At 39.8% G+C, this 12,174-nt stretch overlaps 1 protein-coding gene across 1 annotated transcript in view; it reads right to left on the bottom strand.

Moving 5' to 3' along the window:
- LOC140556285 (lethal(3)malignant brain tumor-like protein 4) overlaps positions 1 to 12,174 on the bottom strand; it is a 102,867-nt gene that overhangs the window by 48,441 nt on the left and 42,252 nt on the right. Inside the window, 3 exon segments of the mRNA XM_072680020.1 lie at positions 1,649 to 1,831; positions 10,319 to 10,430; positions 11,709 to 11,823. Coding sequence (XP_072536121.1) covers positions 1,649 to 1,831; positions 10,319 to 10,430; positions 11,709 to 11,823 — 410 coding nt within the window.

Raw genomic sequence — 12,174 nt, 5'->3', positions numbered from 1 at the left:
AAGAGTGCAGAGGAGAGGACCCAGGTCGCTGGATGATTTAGAGAGATTGTGCAAAGAGGAATGGTCAAAGATCCCTCTATCTATCCCTCTATTCTCCCAACTTGTGAAACATTATAAGAGAAGATTAGGTGCTGTTTTGTTGGCAAAAGGGGGTTGTACAAAGTATTAACATCAGAGGTGCCAATAATTGTGGCACACATGATTTGATGTTAAACAATTATTTCTTAATGTGGGAATTTTTTTCCTACTGAATAAATTCACTTGAGTTAAAGGTTGGATTTTACTCTTTTTTCCATCATGGTCCTATTTTATTTAGAAAAAAACTCAATTTATTAGAAGCTAAAGAACACATCTTAACTTAATATATATATAATATACACACACACACACACACGTTTTAGAGTTTGGAGATTTTCACCCATTTCCATTGCAAAAGGCTTCTACACTGTAAGAAGTGGTTATCCAGTCAAAAAGATCATGGTGGTAACAAGACACTTTACCTGGATGGTCCATTGTAGATGCCTCATTAGATGCTAACCTCAACTGACATTCAACTGAAAATGCATTAAATACAACTGAACTCTAAGGTGAAGGTTAGATTTGAGATTTAGGGTAAGCATAGGGTTACAGTTAAGTTTTAGGGTTGATTGAAGGGTAAGATCAGGGTTAGGTGCAGGGTTACATTCAACAGTCAGTCATTTACATTTAACTTATGAGTTCAGTTGCTTTTAATACATATTCAGTTAAAGTGGGCATCTATGAGGCATCTATAATGGACTATCCAAGTAAAAATGATACCGAACTGGGTTTATTCAACTCAAATACTTAAATTAAACATTTTTAAATCTGAAGTATTTATTTGAGGTGAATAATACCAGTTCAATTGCTTGTTATTATTTTTCTTCTCTTTTTACAGTGCAGTTCTGTGAGATTCTCAGACTGCCTTGCATGTGCTGTACTTTTAAAGCCTATCCAAAGATTTACAATGATGTTCAGGTCAGGAGACGGTGTGAGCCATGAGATCATTATCCTACAGAGATCCTAAAGTACACTAAGCCATCCTCTTTTCATCTTCAGCTTTTATAGACTGTGTGAGGTTTGATGCCAAAATTTCCAAGTATTTAATTAAAATCATTCTACCCTCTACCAGTGAAAGGTCCCCAGAGCCAGAGGCTGCAACACAAGAGCAAAGCCTTTGTGCAGGGGTCACTGTACAGCAGAACAGTGCACCATCATTCCAGCGTTTGCTACATCTTCCTGAAAGTCTTTTGCAGTCAAGCGCCTTTCTATTAATCTTAAGAGCTCTCTCAGAACATTTTCTTGGTCTTCAAGCCCTCAACTTGACTTCCATCGATCCTGTTAACTATTGGTTAATTATATGCTTCTAAAGCCATCTCTTGTTTTGTGGGCATTTTTTTTTTTATTGTTAGCATGTTAGACAGCTGCTTAGAGGAGCTCAAAACTGCTGATTGTTGGGACAAGGTAACAAGAGAGCAGACAAGCTTTGCAATTTGCATCACCTGGCCATGAACAGTCCATGACCCTTACAAGCAAGTTAAGGTCTGAGACCTTGGTAAAAGTACTCTGAAAGCTTAAGTCTAGTCTTAGGGTGCTCAAAGTACTGTGCACATCAAGTGCAGGTCCTCACCTGTTCTCCACATGGCTTTCCTCGTCTTTCACCTCCTCCTCGGCCTCATCCTCTGCAAACAGACGCTTGGTCTTCTGCACAAAGTGCACAGGGACGAAGGCTATCTGCTTTTCGCCACCCAGCCGATCAGGGAGCACAACCTCCTTCTTCATGTTAATATCAGAGTAGGGACAGCCGAAGGCACTGGGGATGAGAAGACCAAAAAAGAAGGCTGTAAAAGAATGGTAATTTAACAGCATGCTATTTATTACAGGAAAAATATTTTTTGGGATATTCTGGCAGGTTTTAACAGTAAAAACACTATACAAAATTAGCATTAGCACACAGTAAACACTATTGAATTTCATTATTCAATAGTTATAAATATGTAGGTTAGAATAAGTTGGAAAAACACTTTCACACTGCAGACATTGTACAGATTTGTTCAGTTCCACCAGGAGGTCAGGCGAGTGAGCTCAACACAATTTGTTATTTTTATTTATTTATTTATTTATTTTTTAAATAAATGCTCACTGCTCTCAAATAGGGTTACATCCTTTCTAAGGCTTCAGATTTTCCAACCAATCTAGGTCTTTGTAATCAGTACGCAAGCAAGTATATAAACAAATACTGATTCATTCTTAGCCATAAATGTAATGCATGGCTGAGCAGGTCACCCTGTAAACATTTGAGAACATTTCTGAAAACTGGAACAGGCAGAACATGCCTCTCTGTTCACTAAAAGACAGGACACGCTAGCTAAGCCAAAAATAATTAGCACTTTAATTAACACACCACTAGAAACCCATCCATTTGTACATATTTAGCGCACACAGGCGTAACTTGTGGCTTCTGAACCGTTATATGTGACTTTTGTTCGGCAGGTTTAGCTCTGCACTCTGCAGAAACTGATTTGCGTTATGAAGCCATTGCAGAAAGGGACACTTTTCATTTAACTCGCTCACATCTGGAGCACCATCTGGCCATATCAGCTACTTTCCTCTCTGAGTAACAAGAAGGTCCTGTTCCTATTATAGCTCCAGTAGCAACGACAACGGAAGCATATGGTACCTATAGTAATGAAACTAAGATTGATTAAACATACTATTCTTCCTCTCAGCAGGGGATTCCAACATAACAATTTATTGTTCCTTTGTCAAGGTCATGGCATAAAGAACCAATTAATATTGTGCACGTTTGCAAAAGTACTTTCATTTAATATATTATGAAAAAGAGAAAATACCCAGGGATTTCACCACATAAATAAAAGACTGCTGCTGCTGTTGAGATATTTAAACATTTCTTATCCTGTTGAGGATCGTGCAACTCTTCCACTGTTGAGGAAAATAACCACTATGTGGGATCCAAGAGCCTCAAAACCACACACACAGAGAGAGAGTTAAATCACAAAGTATTTCCAGCAAAAGAGCTGTAAGGAAAGTGCTACATTTCTAGACATATAGATCACATACTTATATGGCTTTTAAAGCCTTTTAAACACCTCACAAAACTCTGTGAGAACAGATGGATCAGTAATTGCACTCAGAAGAGTTTGAACATCAATGTCCACTGCATTCACAGTCCATTACAGCCAAATCACGAGGCTCCTTTCAAGCACAATAAGCCTAGCTGAATTTTATGCTGACAAATTTCACAATGTTAATATAAGAGTGTTAAAGCACTTGCTGTGACTTAAAGAGAACTGAAAAACCTCGGAGAAGGCTCGCCGTATCACAGTGCAGTTCAGCGATTCTGCTCTAGTGTGACTAACAGGAGCAGGGGTGAGATATAAGCTCAAAAATGAACAGCAGTTATTACAGAAAGATAAGAGCACATGGACCTTTCTTATCAAAGACGCTCTTGTGGAGGCCGTTACGCAGACCATTGCCATGGAATTGCGCAGTCTCAGCCATTTCTCTCGCTCTCAGCCATACGCAGCCTTGCAAAAAAGTATTTGAAGTCCATAGAGTTGTCTGTATGACAAATTATGCAGTGTAATATGTTTGTTTAAAAACCATGTGAAGTCAGATTGGACAGTCACAGAGAAGTTAAATGTTACAAACTGAAAATCGATTCTGGCTAAAGGAACCTTTTAATTTAATTATCATTACTCAGACTGTGAATCTGAAGGAAGTTGTTAAATTTAAGTCCAAATAGCAGGCTAAGGAGATAAAGAGATGCGCACACACACACACACACACACACACACACACACACACACACACACCAAAATAAAATCCAAGTGTTTAGATATTCTATTGAGCACTACTGGATCAATTTTTAAAGAAATGGAAGTGGCATCATACCACCCTACCAGCATACTAAATTGTGTAAAATAAATAAATAAATCAATAAATACAAAAGCGCACCACCACCAAGATTGCACTTGTTATTGTAGTGATTAAAAGGGGTATAAATGTGTGATTTGGGATTAATTAAAAGAAACAGAGTTGTTGAGAGTTGTAGTTGAACTGAGGAGGAGAGGAGGGTGTTTTTCTAAATGTCTTAGTTAACTTGCTCATTTTCATTGTCCTTAATAGGCTGTAGTACTACTACATAGAAAGTTCTCAAACAGCTTCTTAAACATAATCTATTAAGCCAAGTTACTAAAAAAAAACAAAACAAAATACACACATTAATCAGGAAAGCCAATGCTGCACAATTTAAAAACACACATGAAACTAGAGAGAGCAAAATGCCAAAAACAACAACAACAACAACAACAACAACTACAACTACAACTACAACTGTTATTGTCAACTTATGCAACAATGCTTTGCAGGAAATTTGTTCGCTTGTGGTTTGCATCTTGTTAAAACTGAAGGTGCAAAATACAGGAAAATGCCACAAAAGAACCTGCTTCAGTCTGCTCTAAACATCACCTTTCAGCAGGACAATGATCCCAAGCATAAGGCCAGAGCAACACAGGAGCTACTGCACAACAAGTCCAAGTCAAAGTCCATCGAGAATCTGGCACCATGTGTAAACTGTGATCCACAAGCATCAGCCAACCGACCAACAGGAACAACCTGGAGCAAATCTGCTCACTCATCTTCATTAATTATGTAACTGCTGACTGGCTCAGGTTCAGGAAAATGCCTCCAAATTCATCCTACAGCAAGACAAAGGAGCAACAAAGCAACAAAGAAGCTTTTCAAAGCTAAAACTGGAACATTCTTGGCCAAGTCAGTCAGCTGATCTGAAGCCTAATCCCAGAAGATTCTTTGTATACTGCTCATGGACTTGTTTTCAGTTTCCTTGTCCTAAACATGAACACAGAAAGAATGACTAGAAGTTTCAGATCAGGATCAGTTAGAGGAAACTGGACTCATGCCAATGTGATGGTTTGATGACGGTCGAGATCACACCATCAGCATAACTGACGTCACAGAACTGAAATTTGTGTTGACCAGACTACTATTGCTGGGAAAGCCAATGGTCAATAAACCGTTTTGACTGCCTAATTGGAAGGACAGAGAAGAAAGCAGAGGAAGTGTATTGTGAGAGAGAGAGAGAGAGAGAGAGAGAGAGGGGGGGGGGGGTGTAAGCTAGAAAGAGCATGTGAGAGAATGCAAGTGAATAAGAGAGTAAGAGAGCGAGAGTGAGAGAGGGCTGCTGGAGGGTTTCTGGAGAAGTGCAAAAATAGACGGAGGTGGCTGGATGTGAGGAGGCTAAAATTACTGCAGTCAAATGGGCTTCACTTCACCGCATGGTGCCCTTTCCTACAGTACAGATGGCTTCCAGACAGAAATCAATGCATGCTTCAGGAAAGGGTTCTAGGATATTTTTGGAGACGTTTGCAAGTGCTCTCGATGAGGTTTAGTAAGGTAGCACGAGCCCTGAAAAGTACTTCATCGAGCATATATTCCGGTAACCATTTAATAGAATTTAATAGAGCTGTCTTTAAACGCAGACTGAAGACCCACCTCTTCCAAGAGTACTTGGAAGCAAAGTGGAGTGAATGTTGAGTATTGTGGTATCCATACTGGTTACGAGTGTCTACTAGATACCTTAAATGTAATAGGTACTCTAAGTGTTGCCAAATCTCAATATGTCTCTGACCTTGATCAGCAAATCAGGCCTGGTGCAGGTCACCAACTGTAATTGGCAAATTTCCAAGTTTTGAAATCACCGGACCTTATTCTAACACTCAGATATGGGCTCTAAAAAAAAAAATAAATAAATAAAAATTAATTAATCAATCAAATCAGTGCCAACAAGGCAGAGCGTTTTCAACTTGTGGCTTCTACAGTGTTAAGAAAATGCCAGTTCAGGGGAAATGTAAGAGTAAAGATGACATCTTTAAGGGCGCGAAAACCGTGGTAGACAAACCAAAAACGCAAATCAACCCCCCCCCCCCCCCCCCCCATATGACTGTCATGAACCTGCATAAAGGCTTAGCAAGAAGGTGGCACACTTCCTTGGTGGCACACAATGCTTGCACAAGCAATTGTCATAAAAAGGAAACCTTAACTGTGACCTCGTCACAAAACTCAACATTTAAAGCCAGCCATGCTTTGGGGGTGTGCTGCAGCCACCAGTGCTATTGGTAATACAGTTGAAAGGTGCCCAAAATAACACCTCTACAACAGAATAATGTTGAAAATATACCTCAAAATAAAAATAAAAAAAAAACAACGATCCAAGAATTTTTCAGAACTTCAGGCTGTCCATATAGAACAGTGGGAAAACAGTCCAAGTGCAAGAACTGAAAGACTTTTAGCTACTAAACCTGTAATTTTTGCCAACAGGGCATTACAAAGTAATAAATAATAAAAATAAATAAATAAATAAATAAAAAGGATATAGTCTGGATAACATGCATCTCCAAAATGGTGACTTTACAGGAAAAGACAAAAATGCTCTTAGCTTTGAATGGAAGTCAATGTAAAATAAGAGGCTATTATTCACACAGTAGACAGAGAAGCTCCAGGGTTTAAACCATAGAGAAAACTAAAAACGGACAAAGACAAAAATGTTTTTCATTGGACAGCAGCGATATATAAAACCAATAAAAAAATTATATCAAGAAAATACCATCTAATCCACAACAACAGACAGAAAGACTGGCTGTGACCAACCTCAAATGCAACGACATACAAATATGTCTTAAGCCTCTTTTAAAAGACCTCCTTAGAACCAGCAAGTCTTTCTAAATTTTCTAAAGGCAGACTATTATAAAGCTTCAGCAGAAATCACCCTTATGGCTCAAATAACCCTTGTGTTTACACTTAGTCCTAGAAACTACAAAAAGCCTTAGACCAGAGAACCTCAGTGGCCCAATATTTGAATCTGGAACTCTTAGCTCTGCGATATATTTCAGTCCATCTCCATGCACCACCTGGTATGGCAACATCAGAATTTTAAACTTTCACCTGAAAGCAACAAGCAGCCAATGCAGTGAAGCCAATACCGGTGTAACATGCTCTCTTCTTTTGGTCCCAGTAAGCACCAGAGCCGCCGCATTCAGGACCAAATGCAACCATCCACCAAATGCAATCCAGCTCCATGACCAAGACATGTAATTAAGGTAAACTTGATGGCAGTGGTTAAAAGCCAAGCTGTACCAAGAGTCCTTCAAGCTTTAAGTATGGCTTGGCTTGACCCACCATCCTTTAAGATTCATAGAAGACAAAAACAAACTTCCCCTGTGTGTCTGAATGGCAGAGTCGTTTGCTGTCTTCAAACGCCAACCGAAGACGCACTTCTTCCAAGAGTATTGTATGTATGACCCACCTCTTCCAAGCGAGTTGAGTGGAGTACTGTGGTCTCCATATAGACTTCTGTATTTAGTATTGTCTAAGCTTAGAGGTGTCTTTTGGATCCTATTCTATACAAACTAGCTAAGGGTATTTTCTGAGTGAACAGTGAAGCCCTTTTGTAAGTCACTGTGGATAAGAGCATCTGCTTAATGTCTCAAATGTATAAACGTGTTGCCATAATCAAGGCGTGACGATACAAAAGCATGCATAATTCTCTCTGAATCCTGAAAGGAAAGCATTTGTCTGATTTCAGCTATACTTCCCAGTTGATAACATGTGGTGATGACATTTTGTATTAGGATTTGCTGAAAACACTGTTTTTGTTTGATTAGCTGGAAGCCATGTTCACTACTTGTCAGTTACAAAAAAGAACAAAATGTAATTTGACCAAGAGTGTCTAATCGTCTGTGTAAGACCGTATTGAACATATGATCAAATTCAGCTTGTCTGAAATGAGGTTCTGACTCACTGCCAACCCGGAATCACTCGGAGATAACGACGTAACTCATCTAATCCCCATTAACGGATAGGGTATCGAAATATGGAACTCTGCTGGCGACAGAATGGAGGCGTCCGCAAAGCAATATGAAGTAGCACTCAGTGATTATGTTTTTATTACAGCACATTTCAGAGGAGCTTCACAAGGGTCTGCATGAGGAGGACTTGTTTATTGCAATAATCTCACTTTAGGGCCCTTCACAAACAGCCCTCAAGCGGTCCTGATCACTTTCTTCTAGAGGAAGCTTGTCACAGTAATGAAATCACATCATAATGTTCTTTAGACTGGTGTCTTCCCTGGTGCTTGAAGTATGGTGAGAATTGTAGAAGTTTTACACATTGTGTTCTCTCCCGCATGTGATTCTGGGTGAAAAACTAGGTAATCCTCTTGCTATGCTTAAACAGTAACTTCGGAGGCAATAGCATGCTAATGCATGTAAATTGGATGTAAATTATTCACTAATGAAGCTCAGCACTGTCCTGGGTTTGAGATGAGAATTTTTTGCAGCGTAGCTCACAAACCCTATTTCTCTCGCTCACCCTCTTTAATCACAAATGGTTCTCTGAAGGACCCATTTCTCTCCGTCTGAGGACGAGTAAAAGCACGCACATTCCTCTCCCAGTTGATTCCGCCGTGATTACACGCCTGGAAAAGGTGAACGGCAGAACGGCGAAGGCGCCTGATTGCATTCCACGCTTTCCCCCCACAGCGCTTGGATGAAAAAGGAGGGGCATGGTCGAAACACAAGCACAACGTGCAGCTTACATTTCTTATTACACTTTGGTTCACATCGATCAAAATTTAATTTGGCATTCCTCCAGCTTTTTCAACATTGATCCGCAAAGGGAGGGAGAGAAAACTTGTGAGGGGACCACGAGGCGTGCACACGCAGACAGTGGCCCAGCAAACACCTCACAAGGTATTAGAAAACCCGATAAGATAGAGGAACTCTGGCAGGCCCCACAAATCTTAAGGAGCTGAAATGAATGTTTTGTTCAGGCCATAACCCACATCACAGGAGGATAGGGTGATACACAGTCTAGAGGGATGAATGCAGGCAGATTCTTGGCTGAAGATGCAGGCTGCAGAGCCTCAGTGGCCCACAGTCTCTGAACCAGGGCCAGAAGAGACCTTCCCTGTTAATCTGCACCTCTTTAACAGCCTTAGTCCGGAGGTTCCTTCCAAAATGCTTCTTGGATTAAGAGGCTCTCAGCTAGGTTTCGAGCTAATCAATGTCATTTTGTTGGGTCAATTGGGTCTAGTTCACAATTTAAACTAGTAATGCAAGTACGTATAAGGAGCGTAGGTGATGCATGGATGCCAACTTGGGTAAAATACTGAGGGGGAACTTCTATTCATGTATATGTACCTTGACAGGTGACTGGTTTGGGTGAGGGACGTTAACGTAAGAGCAGGCATCACGTGGCCGATACACTGCCTTTAGTAACATAATATGTTGTATTTATTAAAAGGTCATACAGTAATTGTGTCGCCCACCGAACCTGCCGTGCATGCGCTCCCCTCAATAAAGCGAACAGGAAAAACAGCAGATAAAGAGAACGTGATCGTTCTGCACTGCTGTCGTCTACTGTAATTATGAGCAGATCATAAAAAATTCACTAAATGACAAAGACAAATACTCTGTGTGATTTCAGCTAATTCTCATGCAGCACTGGTGTTTCTGCTTGCCTTACAAGACCAACACGCTAGGCCATGAGTAAATGGGCAGGACGGACTGCCAGCCTATATTTTTCTAAAATGTCCAAACAGCTTAAATTATTCAGAAACTTGTCCAAAATACATAAAAAGGGTGTAAATAATTATGGTTTAAATAATCTCTCTACTTTAAATACATCTTCCATCTTCCAAGTCACTCTATTCATGAACATTACTGACCTTTTCTAGAGCAACCAAAGCCATCAAAACCCTTCATTCTGCTTCTTCTGTCACTACACATCTGTCCTTACAACATACAATACCAGTATCAATTTTCACTAAGAACATTTTCTTTGTGTCAAAATTGGAATGAACAGACCAATAGAAATGCTCCAAAATGACTTGCAATTAAACATTTTTATATCTACTTCTATTTTCCTGTAAAGCTGGTCATTTTCCGATTATGCGCAGATTTATCAAAATGTGTGCAAAACATATTGTAAATGAGGCTCCTGGCGTGTCTCTCCTGATGAATTGTCAGGTTTAACTACTGAAAACATGTTCTCTAAAATGTTCAATCATGGTCCAGGACTGGAACAGATCTTCCATTCTGAGAAACTTTGTGTGTGTAAATGAATAGGAATCCGTCTCCACCCCTCTCCCCTCTCTAGGTTATTAAGCAATGTTTCAAAAAAAAGGAAAGTCAGCACATCAAAGCTAAAAAAGCTTTTGGGAAAAAAAACAACTTTGAACTTTGAAAACGCTGTATTGTACCTGTGGTGTCCTGTGTATTTTGCGCCTTTGATGTGGCCCACTCCCCTGCATCCTGGGGTCGGACACACTCCCTGTGTGACGGAGCTTTTGAGGTCAGAAGGTCCTGCATTTGCTGAAATAAGGAAAACAACCAATTAACACACACATATAGTGGCAAAATGACTTAACTAAAGTACATCATGTTCCTTTTCATTTCAATACTGGACATGAGAAACACTGAGACATACAGGAAAAGAGTACACCTATAATTCATGAAACATATGTAGTCTGGCTTGGTCTAAACATCATTACACTGTCTTTTCTCAGACCTCCAAACGTGGTTATGGCAAAAGGAATAGGGCAGAGACGCTGCTTTGATTTTCCGGCAAGATTAATCTTGCTGCTGAAATTACATTAGGAGATGGCTTTTGTATTACAGTAAAAACTCTACACACAAATACAGCCGTGTGCAAACAGTGGGTCAAACAAAACGCACAACAGGCTCAACGCAGCCAAGAGTGAATCACAAAGGTCAGCTCTAGAGGTGAAAAGACTCATCACTGTATTCATGAGGAAAACATCTTGGGGGCTGTAATAAAAGTCAGCTTTATTGCAGCCTGACCAGACCCACGAAAAAAAGGTGCTGAACTATGGACACTGGTGTTAAGTGCTTCATTGAGTTCTGAAATGACCAGCTGTTTAAAAAAATGTAAGAACAGAGTGATCCAGATCTGAAACAGAACTGACAAGACAGCTCTCTAGTAATCTAAAACATAATCAGAATCCATGTTAGCATTTCTAATTCAATGCTAAAGACTAGTAAAAGCTCCAGGGACCATCCAGGGAAATCTGTTTTCTTTCTAACTAGGTTATATACATGTACAATATATGCCCTTTGAATCATTTTCCTGTGAGTTAGGGAGGATTCAGGCATTTCACTATTCAATTATCCCCTGGAGATGTAAACTGGGCGATTCTAATCTCAGGTGTAAAATGTTTTATAAACAATATTTTACAATTAAAATGTTTAAAATAATTGCTATAAAACAATTTAACAACATCAGTGATCCATAATCCATATATTTAGGTTGGAAATTATTTGTGTTTGTGAAATCTTACCAGATGTTTCTAGTAAAACGTTACAAATAGCCCTTTAGCCTGTTACAATAATAAATCTGCTGTCTAAGATCACAGTTCATAGCCTAAATATAGATCACTGGTTCACTACTCAGCAGTTGAGAAAGAAACACAGCCTGACGTACAATGTGCGTGAATCGTATCTAAAGAGCAGGAGTGCATGGGTTTATTTGAGCAATATGGATTTCAACCACAGTTGAGTTGTACAAGCTAGATTATTATGTATAATTCAGCCTGTTCATGGTTGTATAAGGTTAAAGTCATGTATACTCACTCGGTGGGGGTTCAAGGGGGTGTCCTGTCCTCCCGCACCAGCCCATAGGATGTAGGTCCGGCAGGTCAGAATCTACCCAGAAATCAAATTTTGCGTGCCAGCCATCAAAGTGCACCTTTTAAAAAGAGAAAGTCATAAGTGAATATCCATTTATCAACCAATCAATCTAATGAATTGCACAAATAGTACCTCAGGGTATCAAGGTATTTGTATTTTTTGACCAACAGAATGGACCAACAGAAGTGCTCTGAAATTACATTTCTAGAGAACCCATTTTTCCCACAACACAAACCGATGTGGCTTCAGATTTTCTTCCGAACCACGCAGGAGCATGCCTGACTCTACTTATTTAATCAAGTGGTCTCAGTCTCAAAGCAAATTATGTGTGTTATTTCTTGGCGAGTATGAAAACCTGCAGCCATGTCCGCCCATTGAGGATAAGACTGAGCACTAGAGAGATCTCACC

Source organism: Salminus brasiliensis, chromosome 5, assembly GCF_030463535.1.
Source record: "Salminus brasiliensis chromosome 5, fSalBra1.hap2, whole genome shotgun sequence".
NCBI classification, from domain to species: domain Eukaryota; kingdom Metazoa; phylum Chordata; class Actinopteri; order Characiformes; family Bryconidae; genus Salminus; species Salminus brasiliensis.
Note: the sequence above shows the minus strand (reverse complement) of the source record. Positions and strands in the feature narration are given on the sequence as shown.